The sequence below is a fragment of the Microcaecilia unicolor genome, chromosome 1, assembly GCF_901765095.1.
Source record: "Microcaecilia unicolor chromosome 1, aMicUni1.1, whole genome shotgun sequence".
Classification (NCBI taxonomy): Eukaryota; Metazoa; Chordata; class Amphibia; order Gymnophiona; family Siphonopidae; genus Microcaecilia; species Microcaecilia unicolor.
In genome coordinates this window covers 163,924,709-163,952,417 of record NC_044031.1, presented here as the reverse complement: position 1 = coordinate 163,952,417, position 27,709 = coordinate 163,924,709, and the positions used below count along the sequence as shown (strand labels likewise).

General features: G+C 42.1%; 1 protein-coding gene across 7 annotated transcripts in view; it reads right to left on the bottom strand.

The window, feature by feature from the left end:
* The window catches only part of STK31 (serine/threonine kinase 31), a 330,310-nt gene that overhangs the window by 6,897 nt on the left and 295,704 nt on the right, over positions 1-27,709 (bottom strand). For all 7 annotated transcript variants that reach the window (XM_030201926.1, XM_030201936.1, XM_030201906.1 and 4 more), the window contains 2 exons: positions 5,224-5,343; positions 2,302-2,370 (listed from right to left, as the gene is read on the bottom strand). In XM_030201926.1, coding sequence (XP_030057786.1) covers positions 2,302-2,370; positions 5,224-5,343 — 189 coding nt within the window. The remainder of the gene's footprint in view (positions 1-2,301; positions 2,371-5,223; positions 5,344-27,709) is intronic.

Here is a 27,709-nt window from a genome sequence, read left to right as displayed (position 1 = left end):
GGAAACAGCCTATCATTACCATTGTAAGCCACTTTGAGCCTGCACACCTGTGGGAAAAGGTGGGATATAAATGTGCTAAAATAAATAAATAAATAATAAGTGTAGTTGTTTACCTCAGATCGGAGTAATCAACTTTGTGTCTGTGCACACACAGAATGTGAATGAGGACACTACTTAGCACTTCGCCAGCTCGCCACTTTCTTGCATAGACTAGCTTGAGATTCTGCTCTGCAATCCAGTCCGATACTCACTGTCAGCTCAAAGTGCTACTACTCCAACTTTAAGGAACACAAAAACAGAAGCCTTTTCTCCCTGTCTATATCTGTGTGTGTCCCTGACTCTCATTTTTTTCTTAGGCAGTCTAAATGTGCCAACATTGTCCAGTTCAGCACAGTATTAGCCGCCAAGTTCATACAAAGTTAATTATGTTCAGTGGAAAATAAATCTGTTGGTTCAGGCTGCTTGCTATGTGAATATTCTATCACTGTTTCATTACTAATACCAAGTAAGCAATGTTGCATAAGGGCTATAGAATCGTGCATTTGGGCTACCAAAACTCAAGAAAATTGTACAATTATAAGGGGTGAAGTACTTCTACACATTAAAAAAAAAAAAAAAAAAGAGAGAGGGATTTGGGGGTGATTGAATCTGATGACCTTAAGGTGTCCAAGTAAGTAGAAAAGTTGAACTGCAAAAGCCAGAAGGATGCCTGGATGCAGAAAGTAATGGCTAGCAGGAAAAAGAGAGATGATAGTGCCTCTGTATAAGATTCTGGCGAGACCTCAAAGTGCTGTGCACAATTCTGTATACCGCTCCATCAGAAAGAAATAAACAGGATTGAGTCAGTCCAGAAGGCAGCTAAGATGATCAGTGATACTCTTTAGTTAAACTTTAAAATCCATCCTTTGAAATCAGTTGACAGACATCTAATTGTTTGATTTATTATCATGTTTGGTTTCATGTTATCCTTCTTCGGAAACAGAATGTCTGGGTACTGCACTATTCAAACTGACCCCCCCCCCCCCCCCCCCACCTGTTCCAGATCAGAGATACATGCAGAAGAGACAACAGATACACACACACACTGGGGCTGGGAAGAATTCCACAAGCCATATTCCATATGCTTTTCTCCATCTGTAGTGCAATGAAAAACATTCCCTGCTTTAAGTCTTTAAAATGGAGTACTATGTGAACATTAATGCTTGATACAAATATATGCATTTCTCCCTGTTCAAAAGCACTAGAATTGGTTCATTTCTTTTTGGCTCAAGAGGAGGAAGCAGTACACAGGGCATACAATGCCTGAACACTGGGGATTGCTTTGCTGCAGCGGCTGGACTGAAAGCAAATCTAAATCAGAGTCCAAACAACAGAAACTGCTTTTTGTAAGCCTAATAAATATCTACTGTGTAATGTTTGTTATGTGGCTTGGTATGTTACACTGAAAGCTCAATCTCTGCCCATCTTCAAATCTAAGCTAAAAGCCCACCTTTTTGAAGCTGCTTTTAACTCCGAACTATTCACTTTGTTCAGAACCCTTATTTTATCATCCTCACTTTAATATTCCCTTATCTCTTGTTTGTTCTGTCTGTCCTAATTAGATTTTAAGATCTGTCGAGCAGGGACTGTCTCTTCATGTTCAAGTGTACAGCGCTGCGTACGTCTAGTAGCGCTTTAGAAATGGTAAGTAGTAGTTCTGTTACAATCCTAATTAAATGGAAAAAAATTCATACTTAACAATAAAAAGGTTATGTAAATTAATCCAGACACTTCAGTTGTTTATAGTTTCTCATCACCTGCAAAAGGTCTCTACAGATAAGACCTCATAAGTACATAAGTAATGCCATACTGGGAAAAGACCAAAGGTCCATCGAGCCCAGCATCCTGTCCCTGACAGCAGCCAATCCAGGTCAAGGGCACCTGGCAAGCTACCCAAACGTACAAACATTTTATACAAGTTATTCCCGAAATTGTGGATTTTTCCCAAGTCCATTTAGTAGCTGCCTCAGTTGATCCATATGTTATTGTATTAGTAAAATACATTGCTCCAGAATAAATCCAATTCCAAAATACCCTCTGACTAAACATCTCCTTTCTTGCTACCTAATTTGCCCCTACTATGGACACACTCTGTCACTCCTAAATTATACTCTCAAACTTGAGGATTATGTCATAATGGTACTTCTGTACATCATATAACATCATTTATAAGAATGTCTGCTCAACCCAGGAATATCACTTTGTAATGCAATGTTTTGGGACAATACAGACAAAACACCCAGCACCCAACACACCACTTACCATATCAAGTTCATTGATATGAGGAGTTCCATCTGGACTCATTTTGAATGTATCATTTCTAGTGCAAAGCTGTAAAATAAAAAAAAAAAAGTAATGCACTAAATAGTCTATTTTGCTATGAATATCATGACTAATTTTTAATTTCTTTTCTCTTGTATTTATGCATAATCTACAATACAGCAACAAGCATTGAACAACAGCCATTTTAAGTATTCCATAATCCAATGGGTTGGCTTGTTTCAATGAAGCAGAACTAGAACATGGGGAGGAATAGGCGATTTACTACTTTGGGACAGAAGCAGCACGGAATTTTCCAATGCCATAAACTCTGGAACAGACAGGATGGCAAAATCAAATAGCACCACTCAATAAATAAATAAAATAAATAAATAAATATTGAGTACATCCATACAAAAGGGCATGACCCCATGCAGCCATCTAGTACACTCAAAACAAAGCAAGCAAACCTATGAGCTGCTGCGTCCCAGCTGTTCTTTATTGTTGGTGGAATTTTTATTTAATCTCACTTATATTTTCACACATGTTGGATTGTGCAGCATACGGATGTAAACAGAGGAAATATAGGTTTCATTGGTTAGAGTACTAATTTGTTCTACATTTTAAATCATTGTGTCATTTGGAGGGGCTGGCTATAGGGACTCCCTGTATTCTTGCAGAGATGTTTTCACCTAGTAAATGGCCACCACAATAGACATGTTATGAAAATCAGGTGCTTATCAGACTTCTATAAGTAAAATTGAAAAAAAAAAAAAAACATTAATTAGGTTGGAACTGGGAGCATTTAACACCATTTTTTCCTGTACCTACATCAAAAGAAAAAGATGGCATGTGAGAACTTGCTCCTTTTTTTTTGTGGAATGCAGTGGTATATTATAAAAATTCATGCAGAAGTTCTGTCCAGAGGCAGTCTAAATGTGCCAACATTGTCCAGTTCAGCACACTATTAGCCGCCAAGTTCATACAAAGCTAATTATGTTCAATGGAAAATATATCTGTTGGCTTAGGCTGCTTGCTATGTGAATATTCTATCACTGTTTCATTACTGATACCAAGTGTTACATATTAAGGGCATTTGCTGTAAATTGTGTTTTAATTCGTTTATCCAGTCCTTACATGTACACAGTTTTGCTTTTTAAACCCAAAGGTGAATCCTAAGGGTGATTGAACATTTAGGTATAAACTGTTTTTGTGGGGTTTTAAATTATTTTATTTTTTTACTTTACTTGTTTTGAACTGCTTTGGGTCCGTTGATCTGTACATCTGCTATCTGGAATTTTGGAAGATGGAAATGAGAAAATAAAAATTACAATTTGGATGTACTTTGTAGAAGTTGTTGTTTACTTTTGCAGTGTGTGTATGGATGCCTGTCCTGATGTATGCATGTCATAATATTTGAATAACTGTCTATTCTTATGGCTATGACTTCTTAACATGCAGCATCATTAAAGGACAGACTTAAATGCCCAGTTGGGTATATATGATAATCTCATCTTTGTTAAATGTTTCGGACATATCCATGTACTTTGCTCCCATGATATAACTGAATTCTATTATTCTGTCTCACTCTGTTTTCAAATGTAAGCCACATTGAACCCAAGTTTGCTTGGGATAATGTGGGATATAAATGTAAAAAAAAAAAAATACACCCTTTATCTTCCACCTTTTAAGACACTGCCTATCCAGCTGGATGGTGATAGCACAATGAAAGCAAGTTTGGTCCAGTGAAGACTAACTCAAAATAACCTGTTCCTTAGCTGGGCCCTAGTATTACAACGTTGAAAATGCGACCATACATTGGTTCTATGGTTATGTTCCACTAATAAGTTAAATGATTAACTGGATTTCTTGAAAGGATTACATACCTTTGGATGCAAGACTAGGGACACAAACATACACTTATTTATTCAATATCACAATTCCTCATGTACAGCCACAAAACAACGTTTTAGGGTGGACAGTGTTCACAATGAGTTCTTTGTATTATTGACCAGACAGAAGAGAAGCGTTTTCAGTTTTCGTATAGTATAAGTCATCACAAGAACAAAATATAAGAAAACTAATGGACTATATTAGGGGCTTACAGCCCATTTAGTTGTGTTTAAACAAAAGATCTGCATGAAACAAAAAATATTTATTTTTATTTTGACTTATAAAACCACTTGTCCCTGAAACATGCCTAAAAACAGAATAATCCATTTGTGTATCTAAAATGTAAACTTCTACAAAGCAGATGCAGATGTGATTCCATGTGCCCCAATGAAAGGAGAGTTTTATTTTACTTGCATTGAAATTTAGTATATTCCATCTTTATAACACCAGGCTTCCCAAGGCCAACTACAACAGTTAAGATGAACCCATCAAGAAATAGGATATCCTCACTGAAATCTTGCCATCTGTATTGTAGAGCAGTGTAGAAAAATGTGCACGAAAAACAGAGGTTATAAATGCTGTTTCTACCAAGTATAATAATTTTTAAGCTGTTTTAGTGATATTCAGTTTTTATTTCATGATATTTATATCTAGATATGGGAAGCTTTCAAATACATGAAAAAGCTGTCAAGTTAAAAAAAAATCTTTTGTCCTCCACCTCTTAAGGCACTGCCTATCCAACTGGAATAGCTTTAGACTTTTTACAGATGAACCACACATTTATTTTCAATAATCTTTTGCTACTGTTTTGAATAGCGTTTGCTATTGTTTTGGGTGAAGTAAAGCGCTGCCTACTGCCAGCAAGCTCCGACTACTGGCTTCAGCTCATATAATAGACTAGATAGGAACACAACCCCCCCCCCCCCCCCCCCCTCCGTCTCTTGTTTTCTTTAACCCCCTTGGTACAAAAACAGATTTCTTTGCAACAGTTTAAATTGTTAATGAAAGTCAATTCTGTATAAGTTATCTTACCCACAATAGTAGACAGCCATAGGCATACATATCTGTGGATGGAGAGGCTGGCTGTCCCATTTTTAATTCAGGAGCTGCCAGTATCAGGCTACCAAATGAATTTGCAGAACTGCGCTGATCCTGCAAGTAAGAAATCAATACATAAACACTTCAACTTCTAGTCTACATCTGATATATTATTTTTATGGACATGAGCACTAAATATCCTTGTACGCTAGTATTGTGAACTGCACTTTGTCTTTCCTCTTGTGGCAGAATTAAAGCCCAATTGCATTATTGAGGCAGGTTGCTGCAGATACAAAAAAAAAATTAAGATCATATATTCCTTGCACTAAAGATCAGAAATATAATGCAGAAAATATTCTGCTCAAAAGGGGGAAGTGATGTCACACATAAGAATGGCCAAGGAGCTCCCACTTTGCTAGAATAAAATTATGGTCTACTGGCAGCAAAGAGAAAAAGTGGATAGCATGGTTCTTGCATCCATGGTGGTGACAGTTAAAAGTAGCAAGCAGGTAATGGCAGAATGCCACAAAACAATTTGACTGAATTCTACTCACCGTGGACTATGCCACAGAGGGATCAGATGGAGGAGGGCAGAACCTGAAAAGTGGCCATGTGGCTAAGAAGCCGCATAAAGATAAGGGGTGAGGAGAAGCAACAAGAAATGCTACTAGAATTAAAAAGTTGGTTCACTGACCTGAAAGGCCCTGCAAGAGAGAACAAACCCAGGGACATGGTGATATGCATCCACGAGTTTCACTTAAAAGAAATGACAGCAATGTCTAGATCACTTGGGGTGATCAAGTGAGGACAATCCCAGGAGCCATTTGTGGCCTTATCACCCATCATTCTAAGGTGGAAGAGAGAATTTTGAAATGTGGCTCATAAACAGAGAGGAACACATCCAGTACACATGGAGGGGCATAATCGAAAGGGGCGCCCAAGTTTTCCTGAGGACGTTCTCACAAGGTGTCTATCTTTCGTTTCAATAATACAGTCGGGGACGCCCAAATCACGAAATTTAGGTCGTCCCTAAAGATGGTTGTCCTTAGACTTGGTCATTTCTGATTTTCGATGATAATGGAAACTAAGGACGCCCATCTCAGAAATGACCAAATGCAAGCCCTTTGATCGTGGGAGGAGCCAGCATTCGTAGTGCACTGGTCCCCCTGACATGCCAGAACACCAACCGGGCACCCAAGGGGGCACTGCAGTGGACTTCAGAAAAAGCTCCCAGGTCCATAGCTCCCTTACCTTGTGTGCTGAGCCCTGCCCCCCACAAAACCCCCTACCCACAACTGCACACCACTACCAATAGCCCTTATAGGTGAAGGGGGGCACCTAGATTTATTATTTGTTACATTTGTACCCCACATTTTCCCACTTATTTGCAGGCTCAATCTGGCTTACATGGTACTGGAGAGTTGTTGATAGACTCCAGAGTAAAACAAATACTAGGTTAGGTTGTGGTAGGAAAAAGGTTCATGTGGTAGGAACTACATAAAGGATCATATGGTGGGACCACATAGAGGAAGACAAGAACATATGAGACTGTTTGGTGATCATTACGAACTGTAATGTTGTGGTGTCGCGGAGTTCAGGCATTTATGTTGGGTCGGGAGGGTAAGCCTTTTGGAACAGGTGAGTTTTTAGTTTTTTCCTAAATTGGAGGTGATCGTATGTGGTTTTCAAGACTTTTGGTAGTGCGTTCCATTGTTGTGTGCTGATGTAGGAAAAACTGGATGTGTAAGTTGATTTGTATTTTAGTCCTTTGCAGCTTGGGTAGTTGAGATTTAGGTATTTTCATGCCGAAGCGGATGTGTTCCTGGTTGGTAGGTCAATCAAGTCTGTCATGGATCCCGGTGCTTCATTGTAGATGATCTTGTGAACCATAGTGCAGATTTTGAAGGTGATGCGTTCTTTGATTGGGAGCCAGTGTAGTTTTTCGCGAAGGGGTGCTGCGCTTTCAAATCGTGTTTTTCCAAAGATGAGTCTTGCCGCCGTGTTTTGAGTGGTCTGAAGTGTCCTTAAGATTTGTTCTTTGCATCCCACATAAATTCCATTGCAACAGTCAGCATGGCTTAGCACCATTGATTGATCAGGTTGCGAGATGTAGGTGCAGTGGGTTTCTGATGGGTTTTGTAGGGCTCACATTTACCACCATAAGTGTAACAGGTAGGGGGGGATGGGCCTGGGTCCACCTGCCTGAAGTGCACTGCACTCACTAAAACTGCTTCAGGGACCTGCATACTGCTGTCATTGAGCTGGGTATGATATCTGAGGCTGCCAAAACATATTTTTAAAATTTATTTTGAGGGTGGGAGGGAGTTAGTGGCCACTGGGGAGTAAGAGGATGTCATCCCCGATTCCATCCGGTGGTCATCTGGTCAGTTCGGGCACCTTTTTGTGCCTTGGTCATAAGAAAAACACAACCAAGTAAAGTCGTCCAAGTGTTCGTCAGAGACACCCTTTTTTTTCCATTATGGGTCGAGGACACCCATGTGTTAGGCACGCCCAAGTCCCGCCTTCGCTATGCCTCCGACACGCCCCTGGGAACTTTGGTTGTCCCCGCGACGGAAAGCAGCTAGGGATGCCCAAAATCAGCTTTCCATTATACCGATTTGGGCGACCCTGTAAGAAGAACGCTCATCTTGCGATTTGTGTCGAAAGATAGGCATCCTTCTCTTTTGAAAATAAGCATGATAGTTACTCTTCTTTGGTCTGGAATTTACTATGAATGGGAAAAAATGTGGGTGCACACTGCAACAAAGTGGTCAAAGAACTATGAGAAGTGGATTTAGCAGGATTATCAGAAAGCCTGAAGCACAACATCAAATGAAAAAAAAAATCACATGCAAAATGGCAAAGACTGGTGAAAGAAGGGAAACAATTATTACACCTGTTGGAAAATAACATGCACCAGAAGAGTGACTTGGTGAAGGAATCTGAGTAACCACTACAGAGGTGGCCGGACATAGATCTGATAACCACTTGTCTATGAAGCTATATAATGGACATGACTTCACAAGGAAGAAAAGGAAATAAGTAGAAATAAACGCAGGCTAGTTAGTAATAGTCAAATCTTTAATGAAAGTAAACAAATAGTCCAGAAAGTCTAATTAGAGATCAGCCACATCAAAATAATCCAGCAAACATAAAACACATGATAGATCCAGTTGCAAAAAAACTCAACATGTTTCAGCCCAACAGCCTGCTTCAAGGGCATATCAACTGTGTGAATTATATACTGGATGGTGGCAAAAGATTATTGCCCTTAATCAAAAAAGGGCATTCTAAAACCATCTCTCTTCATGGGCCTCAACAATAACACCTTGCTTCAGCCTTCCAAACAGCACTCAGAAGGGGTAGATGGTGACATGCAGTTAGGGAGAGGGATTAAAGTGAGATTTGTTCAGACCAGTTAATTTCCTTTCCTTGAGTCCTGTAGGTCCAGTCCAAATTAGTGGGTTGCAACCCTCTAAGAGCAGATGGAGGTAAAGATAATGAAATCTCACACTGACATCAACAGTATTAGGGCTGATGCTGCCTAGAGCTCTCCACTATTCCAATGTCAATGTAGAAAGAACACTAGCCAAGACTTTTTGATGGTTTGTTTCCCTCACTGGCTAAGCACTACAGCATACGTCCATCAAAAATCACATTAACTGTATATACAAACTGCACGAACAGAACAGACCTATCCCAAGAATATTCCCACACCATCATCTTCCAAGGCAGGTCTTGGTCTGGTCTAGCAGGATTCCAGGGAAGGAAATTAAACAGGGATGAAAAAATTGCACCTTCCTTATTGTCTTTGCTAGACCAGGTCAAACTAGTGGGAAATACAAAAGCAATGCTTACTTTGGACAGTGGCCTACAGTTAAATTGAATTAAATGACCACACAAAAGGAGGAAAAAGACCTCAGAAACCATCAAGGAAGACATTAAAAGGTCTATACTCAGCCAATATCATTCATAGGTCATAAAAACCTTTACATTTTTCAATTGTGTGCCAAATATTAATATTTGTATGTTCATGTTAATTTTAAATATTTTTTAGTTATATAATTTTAATTCAGAGCACAAAACACTGTCAACCCAAACATGTTATCAGCAGAGCACTTATCTTAAGCAAACCCGAGTCCACCTTTTCACCCAATTTATGACTTCCTTAGGAGTTAAAATGCTTGAAATGCTTTAACGCTTGAATAGACAGCTCTGTGTCACTGCCAAAAACAACAGATTACACTTGTCAAGAGTTTTTATCACCCAGCTATGTCCAAAACAAGTTGTTCACAAAGCATGCTTACAGAAACGCTGAAGCTGCAGATACAAAACGCACCATTTCCAGAACAATTAAACAATAGTTTATAGAAACTACTTCCAGAAAAAGTTCATGCTGCAACTTCAAAACAGCACTTATTCCCTGCGTGAGATGTTCTTACTAACTCAAATAGCCTAATGTGATGACCCAGATCAAAAGACATCTATATATAGTATACATAGTACCCAACACCCATTCTGTTCTTAAAGGAACACACTCCAAATTATATCATTATTTAAACCAAACGGCTCCAAAGATTTCAACTGGTAAATCCACTTTGCTTCTCTCTGCTGTAATCTCCTCACTCTGTCACCTCCCCTTTCTATGTGATGGTTCAAGGTCAATGGCAAAACACTATGTCTTCAAGCTTGTGACCAAATGATCACCAGTGTGTCACAAGAGGATTATTCAATCTTTTCATCATCACATTAGACTCATGCTTTGCTATCCTACATTTTAAAGGTCTTGAAGTGAGCCCCAACATACATAAAGTGGCTAGTGGAAAATTAAAAGGTAAGCTGGATGTTCTAAGTTAGTAGATATCTAGAGAGTTACGTCCTCAGACCAAGGAATTCACATTCTTTTCAAAACCAAACAATTCTTACTCAAGGATTAATTTATTGTTGGTTGAGTAGTTAATACTAGCCAGTGCTAGTCAAGTCGAGATGGACAGAATTAACCGGAAGGGAACATCTGGAAGAAGTAGGAAAGCAGTGGGCAAAACTGAAAGAAGCTATTGTAAAGGCAACAAACATTTCTGTTAAGAAATAAAAGTAAGAGGAAAAGACAACTGCTTTGGTTCTCAAAAGTGGTAGCTGAAAAGGTAAGGAAAAGGAGATAAGCCTTTATAAACTAAAAGATTGCAGAAAAAGGAAGAGAGGAAAAACTATCAAAACAAGAAATGTAGGGAACCTTGATAGAAAGGTTTTAACAAAGGTGAAAGAAAACCAAGAGTCTTTAAGGGGAGAGCAGAGTAAAAGTTGCAAATTATCCCTGTTGACTTATAAGCAGCTTGTAAATGCAAGGAGAAACCACAATTTCAAGTGTCTGTATACAAATGCTAGAAGCCTAAAAATATAAAATGAGAGAGTTAGAGCATATAGCACTAAGTGAAGAGGTAGGTATAATAGGCATCTCAGAGACTAGTGGAAGAGGCAACCAATGGGAAGTGTATTTCTCTAGTTTGGCCATCAGGTGGTGTATGTTTATATTTAAAGCTGTTACAGAGAACTGACTGTTCCTTCTTGAGTTAACACAGATTAAATTGTTCTGGGCTCTGATTGGCCCAGGAGCTCAATTCATCTTGGAATGTACTGGCTTTTTCTCCAGTCTTAGCCAGGGAGAAAAGGGAGAAGGATCTCTCTGCTGAGGCCCTGTTAACAGTTATATTTGATAACCTGTGAGTAGCTATATGTCCTGATCTCTACAGATACTATTTAGATAGTAAACAAATGTTTATATAGTGTTATAATTGAGCCATATTTCAGTTACCTATTATTTTGCTGATTGCATATTTTCTGTTCACTGTTCTAATTTTTTCATGACAACAAACATTTTTAGTTTATTGCCTGTGCTTGTCTGGAGTAAGAATCCTGGTGGGTTGTGTGTTGGGTTGTGAGTGCTTTGTAGGAACTGTGGGACAACTGGGAGTGTGGCTCTAGTAACCTAGAAATCACTGGGGATAATTTGAGAGCAGGAGACTCGTCCAGAGGCGGTTGGGACCCAGTCGGTGGGAAGAGGGTGCTAGTGTAGAGCAGACGCGGCAGGTGCAGGTGGACCTGAGCTGTGCTAGGGTAGCCCCAGGCAGGTGACTAGGCATTTCGTGACAACCACTGTGCCTTTTTCTTACTCTCCTGCAACTCTGCCACTTTAATTTTACCTTTAACATATGCCGCTCCTCCTCCTTTTTTCCGACCTTTTCCTTCCTTAATAGATTATAGCCCAGTATAACTATATCCCAGTCATGGATCTCCATGACTGCCACTTAATCCAATTCAGTCTAGATCCAGAGCCTTATTTCCCATACTACAGGCATTAGTATACACAGCTTTCCAGTTGTTGCCCTTTTTCCCCATTTCTATACAGGTATTTAATGTTTTACTTACCTGAGGGCTTTGTTCATCCATCCCTAATGATTCTAGTACAGGTAGTGCTTATTCTCATTCTAGATCACGGGTTCTTGTTTTTAAGTGGATTAATGTGGTGACCAAATTGTAGTGACTTCTGCTTTCTCAATTTTCTTTTTTGGCAGAAAAAGCCTCTGTATGTCCGCGGCCATAGATATATTTCTTGTGACCTGCTGGACTCCAATTCTTCACTGGCTAAAAACCTCCATTTTTATTCATGTTCATAATTTATTTTTTTTTATGAATTAAAATGTTTTATTTTCTTAAAAATTTAATCATCCGTTTAAATTCATATTCATTCTTAAATGCATCTAATTTGTTATTATTATACATACTTTTTTATATAATAACATTTAAAATTAATTTTAAATATTTAAACGTATATATATATGTTGTCTACTTTTATATTGTTTTTATAATTTATGTATTCAAAATTTGATTATAGACTCTTGATGCAGGCCTAACAGCCGAAACACGACGTTGTGTCGAGTCTTTATACCTCAATAAACATCTTTATTATTATATATCCTTTCAGTCTTTGGAATCCTTGGTCGCCCTCCCACTTTTATTTCATTTCTTTTTTAACCTTATAGCATATACCAACATAGCATAGTTGCAGAGCTAAGAGTAAATTCCATTAGGAATAAAAGGTTCTCTTTCCTTTAGCAAACAGATAGGAGAGCAGCATTTCAGATGGGGTCAAGCAAACCCTTTGTCTCTAAAAACAAGCAGACCCACCAGAAAGTAATTATGTTAATGTTCTCTACATTTAAAGCAACTTACCCCTAGGAAAGCAAGGCTATCTTTGCATTACCAAAATACTTTTTGAATGACAAGGCATAAGTACATAAACATCGCCATGCTGGGACAGACCAAGGGTCCATCGAGCCCAGCACCCTGTCACCGACAGCAGCCAAAAGAACAAGCAATTTGTCCCGCTCATCCTAGAAATACTGTATTCCCTCATTCATTCAATAACATTCTATGGCTTTTTCCTCCAGGAAACCGTCCAACCCTTTTTTGAAGTCCGCTAAGTTAACCGCATTAACCAACTTTTCCGGCAGCGAATTCCAGAGTTTAACTACTGTTTCTGGTCACAGTTTAAGTTTAGTGGACTGAAATCACATAGGACTCAGAAGGCTTTAACACATATGCTATAGAGTTTACCCCCCCCCCCCCAAAGTATTCTTTGAGGTTATAAGAATGGGGTACATTCTTAACAAAGGAATACAAAAATATGCTTAGCTGGAAACAGCATCTGCTTTTAATATATACTAACAAAGTTAGGATATCATAATGCGTAAAACTATATGAATGTTTTTGTAAGTACACCATAACAAGAGATGACCTGAAAGCTGCCAAAATTTATTTTTTGATCCTACATTTGTATGGGTCCAACTGGGTCCCAGTTATTTAACAGTTCTAAGCTGGTTTATATCTAGCTTCAGGAGCAAGTTATAGGTAGACACTGGTTTGTGGATGTAAATGTAACCCAAAAGGGTTAATAATAATAATAAAACATACCTGGGATCTGGGTGGGCTAAAATATTGGGGGTGGAGCAGACTGTGCTGGAAAGTTGAAGTGGGTGCCGCATTTGCGGGTGCCGCAGAGCTGGAGGATTGGCTGCTTCTGGTTGCAGGGCCATTTTGGTTTTGGTGGGGTCTGGAGTAATGTTTGCAGTCAGGCATGGATCGGTATCAGGGAAAGGAGCCGTTTGTGGTCGTGATGTCTGGAGCAGCTGGGCAGCATCATGGCGGATGGAATGGGACAGAAGCGGAGGATTTCTGTGGTGGGGAAGCCCTGTGCAGGCTTCGTTGGCGTCTCATCAGGTGACTTCAGAAAGCCTCGCATGCGCGTTGGAGCTGAGATTCCGGACCTGAGAGGAGCCAGCTACTGGGGAGAGTTGAGGCAGCAAGAGATTGAGGCAAGGTGGAGAAGTGCTCCAGAGAGCTTTCCAGGCATTTTTTGTTTTTGTTTGAAATAGACAGGCGCCCGAGATATACTCTAACTCTCCCATGTTATTTCTTAGGCTTCTGGCATTTGCATATTGCATCCATTTTATACCACTTTGTTAACATGATTTACTATGTAAGCCATATTGAACCTGCTAATGAGTGGGAAAGTGCGGGGTATAAATGTTACAAATAAATAAATAAACACCACAAATCTATGACATTCAAAACATGACAGCGTCAGGGAATGAAGATCTGGATATAATATGCTTCCCTTCCCGTTAGGAAATTAGAAAAAGGAATACTTTCAAATGTAGTAGCTCCTCTGCTAAATTAGAGAGATGTGGAAACCAAGTTTGCTAAGGCCACTAGGGGTAACTTGAATCACCTTGGCTTCATCTCAACTCAGTTTCAGAACGGTATGTAGGATAAGCAGTATGTGTAGAAAAGAAGGTCCAACTAGAAGACAATAGGTACCAAGCTGTTCCCACTGGGTCTCCTGTAGCAAAATGGCATTATTTACATAGCAAAAAGGTCCAGTTCTAGGGATCCCTAATTAATATTTTGCTCACCACTACCTGGTTGAAGGATCATTTGTGTGGTTTTAGCACCCAAATGAGTAGGTCTGCCAGAACATTCTGTACACCTGGAATGTATGTGGCTCCTAGCTGGATATAGTGAGAGATGGCCCAAGCCTTTCTGCCCAATGCTTAAGAACCAGTATTTCCCTGCTTATTCAGGCAAAACATGGTGGTGCAGGGGTCTGGTAGAACCAGGAATATGTTACCTAAAAACTGTTGCTCTCTTCACCAACTGAATTACCTGAAAGGTGCTCTCATATCCTGGCCAAGTCTTTTGCTTATTGAAGGCAAGAATATAGACTCCTCCATCCCAACAACAAAGTGCCTGTAGTGAGTACCAATTGATGGGGAAATAGTTGCAACAGAAGGGAAGGGAAATGGGACTTGATATAACGCCTTTCTGAGGTTTTTTGCAACTACATTCAAAGCGGTTTACATATATTCAGGTACTTATTTTGTATCAGGGGCAATGGAGGGTTAAGTGACTTGTCCAGAGTCACAAGGAGCTGCAGTGGGAATCGAACTCAGTTCCCCAGGATCAAAGTCCACTGCACTAACCACTAGGCTACTCCTCCACTCCTTGAGTGGTTGAGACAAAGCATTTTGAGGTACTCCAATTATAACAGGTCCAATGCCATAATGTGTAATAATCCATTTCAACAACGGCTATGTGAGCTACTCCCACTGAAATGAATCTCTACTAAAGCTCGCATAAACACAGTTGGGCAAAAGGGGTGATTTACTGATGCCATCATGTGACTCAGCAACAATAGGAGATCCCTTGCTGATGTGGACTTTTATTGCCCGAGTGGATAGCTGACTAGACTTCATCAGACATTCCCTCGCATCTATCATGCTCCAATAAATTGTGCCAAAAAAGGATCAAATTGTACTTCTCAAAATGTATTATTAAATTCAGTAACAGTAGGGTGATATCACTGATTGAAGGGGAACTGGTCAATTCTGGAAAAGTATGTTTTTACCAGCCAGTTATCTAAGTAGGGAAACACAATAAGCCCCTGTAAATAGAATCAAATGCCACTACAGCTAGACATTTTGTGAACACTCTTGGCATAATGCCACCTATCCAAATGGAAGGACTTTGTACTGACAGGTGCTCCCATTCACAAATGAAGCACAGAACTCACCTATGATTGACATGAATGTACATTCAATTCAATTAAGGTTGGTCTTGTATACTGCTAAAATCCCCATTGAGGGTTCAATGTGGTTAAAAACAGTTGGACTAAATCAGGTAGAGACAGGCATGAGGAAAGTAGACAGAGGGATGAGAAAGGGGATAGTGGGAGATAAGAAGGGAGCGTAACTAATGTAAGGTCAGGGGGGACAATTCATGTGAGATGTGTGCATATATATTCTTTAGGTCCAACGAGTTTAATCAACTCATCTTCTCTATCATTGAGAGGACTGCTGAAAGGATTTCTTTGAATTTTTCCTGCGCCAGAAGGGAACTGAGCTCTCACATCCAGGATGAGTGAGATTCCTGGACCTCTTCTGAATTGGACCTTTGAGTTGAATCCCATCCCCAGTATATCTTAGGGGACTAGATCTACTCACATTCTTGAGCAATAACATCACCTTTGACTGTAGGAGTATGGATCTGAGCTCTTCTGGTGAGGGCAAAGCCAGAAGCTAGTCTCATAGGTACAAAGTGAAGTGATGTTTGTACTCCTGGGACATTGAGTATTCAGCTGTCCATATGACATTCTTTCAGGAGTCTCTGAAGAAATAACTCTACTGCCAATATCTGGGAAAAGAGAGATCATACTCAATCAAAAACTTTATGCAGGCTTCCACTTACTTGTGGAGAGAGCAGTGCTTCTCAATCCTCTTCTGGAGGCACACCTAGCCAGTTGGATTTTCACAACTATCACAATGAATATGCACGCGATGCATTTAGATATACTAGAAATCCATTGTAAGCAACTCTCTCATGCATATTTATTTTGGTAATCCAAAAGCCTGGCTAGGTATGCCTCAAAGAGAACTGAGAACCATTGTTGCCTGTCATGGGTTTGCTGAAATTGAGTGACTGGTATTAACTGCCTTTGAAAAGGATGGTAACCTTTTCTAGGTTAGGGGAAGGGTCTCTGAGTAGGAAAAGTCAATTTCCTTGACTATGTAGGTTAGTCCAGAGTTACAGCTGAACATCTGAAAAGTGGTGCAGTGATCCTTAATTTGGTCCACAGCCTCCTTTGCTTTCAATCTAAATTCATTTTCCCCATTGCACGGGAACATTTGCCAGCCAAGTGTGAATACCTTCCTGAAACCCAATAACCTTTACCAGGCCAACCATCTAACCCAGGGTTTCTCAACCCAGTCTTCAGCAAATCCCAAGCCAGTCTGGTTTTCAAAATATCCACAATGAATATGCTTGCAATAAATTTACATGCACTGCCTCCACTGCATACAAATATATCTCATGTATATTCACTGTGGACACCTTGAAAACCAAACTGACTTAGGGGTTCCTTGAGGACTGGGCTAAGAAACCCTGGGTTAAATGGTTGACCTCTAACCAAGGGTGGGCAACCATGGTCCTCGAAGGCCACAACCTAGTCAAGCTTTCAAGATTTCCACAATGAATATGCATGAGATTGATTTGCATATACTGCTTCCATTGTATGAAAATGGCTCTCTTGCATAATCATTGTGGACATTTTGAAAATCAGAATGGGTAGTGGCCCTTGAGGACCATGGTTGCCCATTTCTGCTTAAACCCCTATCACTATTGTGGATGATCTGGAACCTGTGTTAAACTTATAAAAGGCCCACTGGAGCACATCAGTCACACTCCAGCTTGTCATCCAGATCACCTATTCTAGAGCTATATTCACCAGTGGTGCACCTTTGTTAGACACTTATGTAGGTATTGGACCAATATACAATTGGTGGGAATCTATTTTTCATTGGCCATTGCTTCTTGGAATGTTTTCTTCCCTACTGTGCCCTGAGTTTTCTCAAACACTCCTGTTGAGATGTTTCTTAATCTCTCTCAATCTCTTCAAGGCAGATTCCAAAATCACATGCTGTAGCAGCTGTACTTTGATGCCCTGGTACAGATGGACCTCATATTTGATTTCAGTTTCTTTACTGCCAGTAAGTGGAATATTGGGGGGGGGGGGGGGGGGGGGTCACATGGGGAACTAACTGTTGTAGAAGCCTATGGACCAGGATAGCTGCTATTCCCCTGGGTTCAATAAGGTGATACAAGAGGTGGTATACATCTGCCCTCAGGTCCTGATATTTCTGGATCTGTAAGGGGAGCAATGATGCCTTGTAAAAATCTGGTACATAATTCAGATTTTCTGTCGGGGAGGTGCTCAGAAACTGTGGAATTCTGTTCATTTGAATCTGGAAGAACCTTTCCACACTGGACCTCTTATCCTCTGCTGAGAGGGGCTGGTCCCAATCTGTACTCCACTTTCTCTGAACTTTCTTTCTGAGAAGTTCCGAGAGAATAGGACATTTCTCTGGTAAATGAACGCTATTTTGCTTTGTGCTTTGGGAACTTAAAGATTGGGGTTTAAAGGAGGAATTGTAGGTTAGTGTTAGGCAAAATAAAAATATAAAAAGCAAATTTTATCAACTAATCTCCATAGTCTTTTCCACTTAGTTTAAAAAACTTTGTACCACAGCATTAACAGATAGAATCTACCAGGCACTGCAGGATCCAGTTTAGCATTAAGCGGGAATAAAAAGGGGAAAAGCAAGCAGGACCTAGTTTAGTATTAAGGGGGGAATAAAAAGAGAGAGAGAGAGGGAGAGAGAGAAAAGCAAGCATCATTAACTAGTTGCCGTGGAGGGGCATAATCAAACGGCACCGGAAATCACCAAGGACGGTGCCGCGAAGGGGCAGAGCCAACCGTATTTTTGAAAAAGATGGCCTGCCATCTTTTTTTCCATAATACGGTTGGAGCCGCCCAAATGTCAGAGATGGCCGGTTTGAGATGGGCGGCCTCGGTTTTTGCCCATAATGGAAACCTAAGCCGGCCATCTCAAACCCGGCCAAATCCAAGGCATTTGGTCGTGGGAGGGGACAGGATTTATAGTGCACTGGTCCCCCTCACATGCCAGCACACCAAATGGGCACCCTAGGGGGCACATCTAAAAAGTTAAAAAATTTAAATAGCTCCCAGGTGCATAGCTCCCCAAAACCCACTCCCCACAACTATACACCACTACCATAGCCCTAAGGGGTGAAGGGGGGCACCTACATGTGAGTACAGTAGGTTTTGGAGGGCTCCCATTTACCACGACAAGTGTAACAGGTAGGGAGGGATGGGCATGGGTATGCCTGCCTGAAGTCCACTGCACCCACTAAAACTGCTCCAGGGACCTGTATACTGCTGCGATGGACCTGAGTATGACATTTGAGGCTGGCAAAAAAAATTTTTTAAGTTGTTTTTTTGAGGGGGGGGGGGGGGTTAGTGACCACTGGGGGAGTCAGGGGAGGTGATCCCCGATTCCCTCAGGTGGTCATCTGGTCAGTTCGGGCACTTTTTTGGGACTTCGACCTGAAAAAAAAGGGACCAAGTAAAGTCGGCCAAATGCTCGTCAGGGCCGGCTTTCTTTTTTCCATTATCGGGCGAAGCCGGCCATCTCAATGCATGACCCCATCCCGCCCCGCCTTCGCTACCGTGCCGACACGCCCCCTTGAACTTTTGCTGGCCCCGCAACGGAATGAAGTTGAAGCCGGCCAAAATCGGCTATTATACCGATTTGGCCGGCTTCAGGAGATGGCCGGCCATCTCCCGATTTGTGTCGGAAGATCTCCTTCGAAAATAAGCTGGCTACTGTACAAACCCTTTTCCCATAGTTTTAAACTGACATTTTCTCTAGAAATAGGCATTTTTCCCATAGTTTTAAACTGAAACCTTTTCTAGAGGTAGAAACTAAACAGCCAAAAACTCTTGTTCTAAAAGGCAGTTATTTTCTGTTCCTTGGCTGCTGGAGAGGGAGCTCATCCAGCGACCTCAATTAAGTGTTAAGTAAGGTGTGGGGAAGTAGAATACTTGCATAGGTTGCTGAGTCAGCTTCAAAGAGCCTGTTTAAAAGACGCCCCTTAGATTCAAAACTACATAAAGAGGAAAGGTTCCACTGAACTTTCTTTCTGAGAAGTTCCAAGAGAAGAGGACATTTCTCTGGTAAGTGAATGCTATTTTGCTTTGGGAACTTAAAGATTGGTGTTTAAAGGAGGAATTGTAGGTTAGTGTGAGGCAAAATAAACATATAAAAAGCGAATTTTATCAACTAATCGCCATAGTCTTTTCCACTTAGTTTTAAAAACTTTGTCCCACAGCATTAACAGATGGAATCTAGCAGGCACTGCAGGATCCAATTTAGTCTTTCCACCCACCCTTCCCAACACCCGCCCAACCCTAGGACAAACTCTTCATTTATAATCAGTTATTGTAATTAGGGTAATAAGCAAGGAGTGCTCTCACAGAGTTTTAAATATATTTCATTACCATCTAAGAAGGAAACACTAAATAAATCATACAATATACTATATAATCTAAAAGACACTTTTATACTAGGCTAATATCCTTAATAATGTAGCAAGTTCTAAATTATTGAAAAACTCAGAAATACTAAGATGGAATCAGCAGTCCAGCAGCAAGACGGGTGCTATCCAGTCTTTTGCATTGAGTGTCACATGTATGATTATCTCCCAATTGGTGAGATGTCATGTGTGTGTGTCTGATGCAAAGAGCTCCTAGCTCTCAGAGAACATGTCCGTTCTCTTGAGGCTAGAGTAGCAGACTTGGTGGAGCTGAGGGAGACAGAGAGGTACATAGAGGAGACCCACAGGGATGTTGTAGAGACGTCCTACCTCCAGTCTGGCAGCCTTTGTGCTACCTTGGAGGAGGGAGGTCTCCTAGAAGGAGAGCATCACCCTGGTGAAGTAGGAAGTACTCCTGTAGCCAGGACCTGCCCACCAGGGGAAGTACTATCCTCTCGCACCAAGGCTATGCCTCCAAGTGCTGCCCGGGAGGGAAAGGTTAGGACAGCTGTTGTAGTTGGAGATTCGATCATTAGGCATATAGATAGCTGGGTGGATGGTGGACATGAGGATCGCCTCGTGACTTGCCTGCCTGGTGCGAAGGTGGCGGACCTCACGCGTCACCTAGATAGGATTTTAGAAAGTGCTGGGGAGGAGTCAGCTGTCTTGGTACATGTGGGTACCAATAACATAGGAAAATGTGGGAGAGAGGTTCTGGAAGTCAAATTTAGCCTCTTAGGTAGAAAGCTCAAATCCAGATCCTCTAGGGTGGCATTTTCTGGAATGCAACCTGTTCCACGCGCAGGGCCCAAGAGACCAGAAGAGCTTCGGAGTCTCGATGCGTGGATGAGACAATGGTGCAGGGAGAAGGGTTTTAGATTTGTTAGGAACTGGGCAACATTCTGGGGAAGGGGTAGCCTATTCCGAAAGGATGGGCTCCACCTTAACCAGAGTGGGACCAGGCTTGCTGGCATCGGCAATTAAAAAGGAGATAGAGCAGCTTTTAAACTAGAAATGAGGGGAAGGCCGACAGTCGCTCAAAAGTGCATGGTTCAAAGTGCAAAAGTGCATGGTTCAAAGATATCACCAAAACAGGGAAGATAGGGTATCTTGATAGTGAGGTTGCAAAATAGACCGTAGTAGATCAGGTGTCCTTAAATAAAAAATCAGACAAAAGATTGCAAATTAATACTGTCAAGTACTGAGCATGATGTAAATAGGAACAACAAACATAGTTTGAAATGTCTATATGCGAATGCCAGGAGCCTAAGAAATAAGATGGAAGAGTTAGAATATATTGCACTAAATGAAAAATTAGATATAATAGGCATCTCTGAGACCTGGTGGAAGGAGGATAACCAGTGGGACACTGCCATACCCGGGTACAAATTATATCATAGTGATAGGGTGGATCGAATTGGTGGAGGGGTACCATTGTATATTAACGAGAGCCTTGAATCAAATAGATTGAAAATTCTGCAGGAAAACACATCTTGGAATCCCTGTGGATTGAAATTCCATGTGTAAAGGGGAAAAGGTTAGTGATAGGAATGTACTACCATCTGCCTGGCCAGGATGAACAGACGGATGCAGAAATGTTAAAGGAAATTAGGGACGCAAACAAACTGGACAACACAATAATAATGGGTGATTTCAATTACCCCGATATTGACTGGGTAAATGTAACATCTGGACACGCTAGGGAGGTAAAATTCCTTGATGAAATCAAGGACAGCTTTATGGAGCAGCTGGTACAGGAGCTGACGAGAGAAGGAAAAATTCTAGACCTAGTCCTTAGTGGAGCGCATGATCTGGTGCGGGAGGTAAAGGTGCTGGGGCCGCTTGATAACAGTGATCATAATATGATCAGATTTGATATTAGCTTTGAAGAATACATAGGAAATCAAATACGTTAGCGTTTAACTTTAAAAAAGGAGACTATGATAAAATGAGAAGAACGGTGAAAAGAAAACTTGGAGGAGCGACTGCGAGGGTCAAAAGTTTACATCAGGCGTGGATGCTGTTCAAAAACACCATCCTGGAAGCCCAGGCCAAATATATTCCGCGTATTAAAAAATGAGGACGAAGACCAAAAGACAGCCGGCATGGTTAAAAAGTGAGGTGAAGGAAGCTATTAGAGCTAAAAGAAAATCCTTTAGAAAATGGAAGAAGGAACCGACTGAAAATAATAAGAAACTGCATAAGGAATGTCAAGTCAAATGCAAAGCACTGATAAGGAAGGCTAAGAGGGACTTCGAAAAAACACATAGTAAAAATCTTTTTAGGTATATTAAAAGCAGGAAGCTGGCAAAAGAATCGGTTGGACCGCTAGATGATCGAGGAGTAAAAGGGGCAATCAGTGAAGACAAAGCCGTAGCGGAGAGATTAAATGAATTCTTTGCTTCGGTCTTCACCGAGGAAGATTTGGGAGTGATAACTGGGCTGGAAATGGTATTCAAAGCTGACGAGTCGGACAAACTTAATGAATTCTCTGTAAACCTGGAGGATGTAATGGGGCAGTTCTACAAACTGAAGAGTAGCAAATCTCCTGGACCAGATGGTATTCATCCCAGAGTACTGATAGAACTGAAAAATGAGCTTGCAGAGCTGTTGTTAGAAATATGTAATTTATCCTTTAAATCGAGTGTGGTACCAGAAGACTGGAGGGTGGCCAATGTAACGCCGATTTTTTAAAAAGGTTCCAGAGGAAATCCGGGAAATTATAGACCAATGAGTCTGACGTTGGTGCCGGGCAAAATGGTAGAGACTATTATTAAGAACAAAATTACAGAGCATATTCAAAAGCATGGATTAATGAGACAAAGTCAACATGGATTTAGTGAAGGGAAATCTTGCCTCACCAATCTACTACATTTCTTTGAAGGGGTGAACAAACAGGTGGATAAAGGTGAGCCGGTTGATTTTGTATCTGGATTTTCAGAAGGCGTTTGACAAAGTACCTCATGAAAGACTCCAGCAGAAATTGGACAGTCATGGGATAGGAGGTAGTGTTCTATTTTGGATTAAAAACTGGTTAAAAGATAGAAAACAGAGAATAGGGTTTAATGGTCAGTATCCTCAATGGAGAAGGGTAGTTAGTGGGGTTCCCCAGGGACCGCTGCTTTTTAACATATTTATAAATGACCTAGAGATGGGAGTAACTAGTGAGGTACTACTACTACTACTACTATTTAGCATTTCTATAGCGCTACAAGGCATACGCAGCGCTGCACAAACATAGAAGAAAGACAGTCCCTGCTCAAAGAGCTTACAATCTAATAGACAAAAAATAAATAAAGTAAGCAAATCAAATCAATTAATGTGAACGGGAAGGAAGAGAGGAGGGTAGGTGGAGGCGAGTGGTTACGAGTCAAAAGCAATGTTAAAGAGGTGGGCTTTCAGTCTAGATTTAAAGGTGGCCAAGGATGGGACAAGACGTAGGGGCTTAGGAAGTTTATTCCAGGCGTAGGGTGCAGTGAGACAGAAGGCGCGAAGTCTGGAGTTGGCAGTAGTGGAGAAGGGAACAGATAAGAAGGATTTATCCATGGAGCGGAGTGCACGGGAAGGGGTGTAGGGAAGGACGAGTGTGGAGAGATACTGGGGAGCAGCAGAGTGAATACATTTATAGGTTAGTAGAAGAAGTTTGAACAGGATGCGAAAACGGATAGGGAGCCAGTGAAGGGTCTTGAGGAGAGGGGTAGTATGAGTAAAGCGACCCTGGCGGAAGATGAGACGGGCAGCAGAGTTTTGAACCGACTGGAGAGGGGAGAGGTGACTAAGTGGGAGGCCAGCAAGAAGCAGATTGCAGTAGTCTAAACGAGAGGTGACAAGGGTGTGGATGAGGGTTTTGGTAGAGTGCTCGGAAAGAAAGGGGCGGATTTTACGAATGTTGTAAAGAAAGAAACGACAGGTCTTGGCAATCTGCTGGATATGAGCAGGGAAGGAGAGAGAAGAGTCAAAGATGACCCCAAGGTTTCGAGCTGAGGAGACAGGGAGAATGAGAGAGCCATCAACAGAAATAGAAAACGGGGGGAGCGGGGAGGTGGGTTTGGGGGGGAAAATGAGAAGCTCGGTTTTGGTCATATTTAATTTCAGGTGGCGTTGAGACATCCAGGCAGCAATGTCAGACAAGCACGCTGAAACTTTGGTTTGGATGCAAGGTGAGATATCAGGGGTAGAAAGGTAGATTTGGGAGTCATCAGCATAGAGATGGTAGGAAAAGCCATGGGATGAGATTAATGAACCAAGGGAAGAAGTGTAGATAGAAAAGAGGAGGGGACCAAGAACAGAACCCTGAGGTACGCCGACAGGCAGAGGGATAGAAGTAGAAGAGGATCCACCAGAGTGAACACTAAAGGTGCGGAGGGAGAGGTAGGAAGAGAACCAGGAAAGGACAGAGCCCTGGAATCCAAGTGAGGACAGGGTATCGAGAAGTATGCTGTGATCGACAGTGTCAAAAGCAGCGGAAAGATCAAGAAGAATGAGGATGGAATATTGACCTCTGGATTTAGCCAGTAATAGGTCATTGGAGACTTTAGTAAGCGCAGTTTCGGTTGAGTGGAGAGGGCGAAAACCAGATTGTAATGGGTCAAGAATAGCATGTGAGGAGAGAAAATCAAGGCAGCGGCGGTGAACAGCACGCTCAAGTAATTTGGAGAGAAAAGGAAGGAGGGAGATGGGTCGGTAATTAGAGGGACAAGTAGGGTCAAGTGAAGGCTTCTTAAGGAGAGGTGTGACCACAGCATGTTTAAAGGCAGCAGGGACAGTCGCAGTGGAAAGTGAGAGGTTGAGAATGTGACAGATAAAAGGAATGAGAGTAGGAGAGATGGCATTAAGAAGGTGGGTGGGAATGGGATCAGAGGAACAGGTGGTACATTTTGAGGAAGAAAGGAGAAGTGTAGTTTCCTCAATAGTAACTTCAGGAAAGGAGGAAAGAGAATGAGGGGAAGGAGAGAGAGGGGAACGGACTAGTGGAGGGAGAGCTGGTGAGGTAGAGAAAGCAAGGTTTATCTTTTGAACCTTGTTGTGAAAGAATTCAGCAAGGGTCTGAGGAGATAATGAAGGGGGAGTTGGGGGAGGGGGCACCTTAAGGAGAGAGTTCAATGTGGTGAAGAGAAGTCGAGGATTAGAGCCAAGAGAGTTGGTCAGTTGGATATAATAATCCTGTTTGGCACGTAAAAGAGCAGATTGGAAGGAGGTCAGCATGAACTTAAAGTGTAAGAAATCAGCAAGGGCCCGAGATTTCCGCCAGAGGCGTTCGGCGGAGCGGGTACAGGAACGTAAGTAGCGGATATTAGAAGTCAGCCAAGGTTGGGGTTTTGTACGCCTTACAGGGCGGGTCATCAAAGGTGCAAGAGTGTCTAAGGCAGAGGATAGAGTATTGTTGTAAGAAGAAACAGCCTCGTTGACAGACGTGGATGGTGCCACAGTAGAGAGGAGGTTAGAAACATGGGAGGATAGCGATGAAGGGTCAATATCGTGAAGATTCTTAGATAAATTAGATAGGATAGGATGGGACTGGGAGGGAGGAGATTTAAGTGTGAAAGTTATAAGATGGTGATCAGAGGAGGGATGATCAGAGGCAAGGAAACTAGAAGGTGAACAGTTGGAGGAGAAGATGAGATCAAGACAGTGACCATTTTGATGAGTGGGGGAGGTGGAGCATAGTTGGAGATTAAAGGACGACGTTAAAGCGAGTAACTTGGAAATATAAGAGTTGGAAGGATCATTAGCAGGAATATTAAAGTCACCAAGGATGAGAGAGGGGGAGGAAGGATCATGGAAGAAGGCAAGCCAGGCGTCAAAGTCACTGAGAAAGGATGAAAGGGACTTATCAGGGGGACGATAAATGACCGCTATTCGAAGAGGCAGAGGAGAGAAAAGGCGGATAGAGTGGACTTCAAAGGAGGAAAAACAGTGAGATTGAGGTGGAAGAAGGGGTTGAAATCTGGAGGAGGGAGAGAGAAGTAGTCCAACACCGCCCCCACGGCCAGCAGGGCGAGGAGTATGTGAAAATAGATAACCGCCATGGCACAGGGCTGCGACTGAAGCAGAGTCATCAGGGCAGAGCCAGGTTTCTGTTATGGCGAGCAGATGGAGGTGACGCGAGATAAAGAGGTCCTGGATATAGGGGAGTTTGTTACAGATAGAGCGGGCATTCCATAGGGCGCAAGAGAAGGGCAGAGAAGAGGAGGGGAGTAGAGGAATAGAGATGAGGTTAGAGAGGTCACGGTGAGATCTGTAGAGTTTGGGTAATAGTTGGTGAGGAGGGCCAGGATTGGGATTGATGTCACCAGCTGAGAGTAAGAGAAGGAGTAAAAGAGAGCGGAGGAGAGTAGGAGAGGTGTGGCCACGAAGGCGTTGAAGGCGAGAGGTATTTAGGTGGAATGGGGAAGGCAAAATGGAGGGAAGAAAGAGACGGAGATTAAAAGCCAAGAGGGAGGAAGAGGGTAGGAGAGAAGGTGAGATGATGAAATCAATGGATGGGAAGTGAGTTCCTGTAGCGGAGAGAGGTAGGGGGTGAGGGAAAAGATTAGGAAGGGACAGAGCTAGGAAGAGAATGTGAATAGGGGCCATAAATGATTAAGGTACTTTAGCAACTGGAAAAAGATTAGATACAAAGAGAAAAATGCCCGGCGCGCGGCACCTAGAGCGGAGGCCCTGAGTGGATCGGGGTGGACCTGGGTGTCACCCCGGAGAAGGCTGTAAGGATATGCAGATGAGCTGCAAGTCCTCCACAGCACCTGAAAGGCAGCCGGTGGTAGAGGTGGGCACCTCTCAGCTGAGGAAAGGCTTACCAGGAGTTAGGCCGAAGCCAGCATTCCTCCCCCTGAGGGTCGCCTGATCCTAGCCAAAAAGCACCTGGAGGTAATTGAATAACTTTGTGTCATCAGCAAATTTAAAGTCATTAAATCGCAAGAGGATTGTGAAAAATTACAAGAGGACCTTACAAGACTGGGAGACTGGGCGTCTAAATGGCTGATGACGTTTAATGTGAGCAAGTGCAAAGTGATACATGTGGGAAAGAGGAACCTGAATTATAGCTACCATGCAAGGTTCCACGTTAGGAGTCACGGACCAAGAAAGGGATCTAGGTGTCGTCGATGATACACTGAAACCTTCTGCTCAGTGTGCTGCTGCGGCTAAAAAAGCAAATAGAATGTTTATCTAGGAATCTTCAGGCTATTGACCCTACTACCCTATGCTCCGGTATCTCGAACCTCTTCTCTACCACTGCACCATCCAAATCTATCAATGAAGCCATCTCTTCCTACAATACTATTCTATCCTCTGCTTCAGACACACTTGCACCTCTCATGTCCCGTCCTATAAGGCGTACAAAACCCCAACCTTGGCTGACCTCTAAAATCCGCTACCTACGTTCTTGTGGTCGCTTCGCCGAACGCCTCTGGCTGAAATCTCGTGCCCTTGCTAACTTCATACACTTCAAGTTCATGCTGACCTCCTTCCAATCTGCTCTTTTGCTTGCCAAACAGGACTATTACATCCAGCTGACTAATTCTCTCGGCTCAAACCCTCCACTTCTCTTCGCCACACTGAACTCTCTCCTTAAGGTGCCTTCATCTCCAACTCCCCCCTCAGTATCCCCTCAGACCCTAGCTGAGTTCTTCCACGACAAGGTTCAGAAGATAAACCTCGAATTCTCAACCAAGCCACCCCCACCTCTCCCTCCCCTTGTCCGTTCCCCTAACTCTCCAACCCATCCTTTTCCCCCTTTCCCGTAATCATTGATGAGGAAATAACATCTTCTCTCCTCCTCAAAACTAACTACCTGTTCCTCTGATCCCATTCCTACCCACCTTCTCTGCACCACCTCTCCTACTCTCACCCCTTTTATCTGTCATATCCTCAATCTTTCACTCTCCACTGCGACCGTTCCTGATGCCTTCAAACATGCCATGGTCACACCACTCCTTAAAAAGCCTTCACTTCACCCTACCTGTCCTTCCAA